Source organism: Papaver somniferum, chromosome 10, assembly GCF_003573695.1.
Source record: "Papaver somniferum cultivar HN1 chromosome 10, ASM357369v1, whole genome shotgun sequence".
Taxonomy (NCBI): Eukaryota; Viridiplantae; Streptophyta; class Magnoliopsida; order Ranunculales; family Papaveraceae; genus Papaver; species Papaver somniferum.
Genome location: NC_039367.1, coordinates 155388247 through 155390650, shown reverse-complemented (window position 1 = coordinate 155390650; position 2404 = coordinate 155388247). Strand labels below are relative to the sequence as shown.

The following is a 2404-nucleotide window of genomic DNA, read 5'->3' as shown; positions in this document are numbered from 1 at the left end:
CGCTGTCACTATAGAGACAGCTTAATTACATATGAAAATAAAATTGAGTTATGTCATATCATATGTGAACAAATAGAAGGGAAATACTTCAAAAAATAAAAATAAAAGCCAAAGAAGGGGAAATCAATTAATTCTCTATTGCGATACGAGAGACACTTAAGAAGCTAGATGACGACAGTTCAAAAACTGACCAATCATGTCATGTTCTCTGCAAGGAGCAATTGTGTCCTATATCTCACAAACTCAATTCTTCATTTCAAAAGCGATTTTCACCGCTGACCGCCGAGGACCAAGACAAAAGACAAATACGTACACACTCCGGACATATGCATGATTCCAAAAATCTTATACCTCTATCATCATTTTTCGTCGAATTGAACCTTAAATCTGAGGCTCTTGTAAAATTTAGCAACTCCGACATAACTACTTCTTTGCTTTTCAGCATACCCGCATTAGAACCGAGAGCACGATATGCAATACGCATTGATTGCAAAGATTTTGCCTTCTTCAAAATTAATTCTGCCCATCTCAACTTCCCACTAAAACAACAAAAGTAACCTGACTGGAGGTGTCGAAACAAGTCTTCAATCTCATCACATACTTTTTCGCCGACAGATGACGAATCATGGATCTGCGTTGAAATTAAAATAGACAAACAAACAACATAAGAATAAATTTTATAGGGCACAAAAGGTTAACTAATTAAATCCCAAGACTAGCTTAAACATTTAATTAAGACGGGTATTCAGAATCAAAAGTTTTGCACACTTGCCAAAGCAAATCCAAGCCTCCTCAGGTTAGGTGCTGCTTTGATAAATGCAGAAACTACTTTATCTGTGGTTGCACCGTGAAGCAGATCCAAGTTGTCCAAATTATGATATGTAGGTGGGTTTCTCACAAAACCATCTGCAATGGAGAAGTCCTATTCATCAAAAAGAAGTGCCAAATATATGTGTTTCGAGAATTCCAGAATAAACATATAACACATAAAGCTATAAAAGCTACAACAAAGACAGAAAGATACCTGGTGGGTTTGCATATATAATGATAGAAACCTGACATGTGAAAGTGCTCGAAGAAACTTACTCACAGCCTGACTTATCTATTGCTCCACCCTTCCTGATTCATACTGAAAACAAAAAAACGCAACTACTGCTTTATCAAGTGATAGAAATCTGGACATCTCGTAATCCTTCACCACACATCCCCAGTAACGAAGAGACACTAGACTTGGTGCATGAATTTCCAAATCACAGTCTGCTAAACCCTTTTCATCCCTCGTATTATTAATTTCCAAAACTTTCAGTAATGGAGTTAAAATACAGAATTTCCTCATATCAAACCAAGTGCAATTGTGCAAACACAATTCTTCAAGGACAAGGCAATGGGAAAACGGTTGCTCATTCCAGCAACCATCACCAAATTTGATTTTCCAAAGTTTAAGGCTCTTGAGCTTAGGAAAGAAGAAATTTTTAGGGAAATTTATACTAGGACCTGCAGTTATCTCCAATTTTGTCAATGATTCACAAGTAAAAAGAGACAAAGGAATAGATAAAGGTATTTCCTGTTGATCCAAATCTAAATGGAGACTTAACTCTTCGACATTACGCCTTGTTGTAGGAGTGAAATATCGCACATTCATTATGTATACGAAGTGAAGGTCATTTGTCTTAAGAGAGGACTATCGCACATGTAAAAATTAGGATGACGTATTTAATAATGTCAGCATAGTCATGAGTAAAGTGTGATTATCGGTGCGAAGATGTAAAGTGTGCGAGATTGAGTGAATGTACATGAGCGATTGTAACACACAGTGATTCCGAAAATAGGGGATCTATTAGCTGTCATCCACTATGTAGTACTCTATATAAGGGGAAGGGATTTGTGTATTGGAGAGACTTTTAGAGCGTTTTAGACTTGGAATTAAGGAGAGAGAAATATTGTTTGTTCTCCAAGTTAGAACTTATCTCAATTCTTGTAATCATATCAAAGATTTTACGAATGAATGTATGAAGTTTAAGATGATCACTTGAATAACTATTAGATTTTATTAAGGGTGTGGTTGTAGGATTTCCTGCAACTACATTTGGCGCTAGAAACAACTTGGAGTGACATATCCTGTTGGTGAATCTGTTTAAATATCAAGTTTCCAGAAATACAAAAAACCTAGAACTTTTCTTTCGTCATTTGAAATTTTCATCATCACATCTTTTCAATCCTTTTCAAAAACAGTTTTTCATTTGTTCATACAAGAAAGTGGAAATGGTGAGAATCGGATCTACTGTTGAGCAAGCGGCAGCAGCTAGAAGAAGTCAAAGAATAGCCGAACGAATAAGGGGAGAAATTCATGAGCAATTAGAGGAAGGAGAAAGAACAAATCAAAGAAATGATGCTCTGAATGGAG

The 2404-nt window shown here is 36.1% G+C and overlaps 1 protein-coding gene across 1 annotated transcript; it reads right to left on the bottom strand.

Moving 5' to 3' along the window:
• Positions 1-256: 256 nt before the first annotated feature.
• LOC113316608 (putative F-box/FBD/LRR-repeat protein At5g62970) lies at positions 257-1642 on the bottom strand. The gene is made up of 4 exons (XM_026564770.1): positions 1154-1642; positions 1025-1055; positions 773-906; positions 257-631 (listed from the first exon to the last, which is right to left on the bottom strand). The coding sequence occupies exons 1-4, from the start codon at positions 1640-1642 to the stop codon at positions 257-259; spliced, it is 1029 nt and encodes a 342-aa protein (XP_026420555.1).
• Positions 1643-2404: the final 762 nt, after the last annotated feature.

Coding starts and splice junctions, on each gene's coding strand:
- LOC113316608 (XM_026564770.1), bottom strand. CDS start 1,642: ATGAATGTGCGATATTTCACTCCTACAACAAGGCGTAATGTCGAAGAG. Junction 1,056..1,153: donor TTCTATCACTTGATAAAGCA/GTAGTTGCGTTT, acceptor TTCACATGTCAG/GTTTCTATCATTATATATGC. Junction 907..1,024: donor TATATATGCAAACCCACCAG/GTATCTTTCTGT, acceptor TCTCCATTGCAG/ATGGTTTTGTGAGAAACCCA.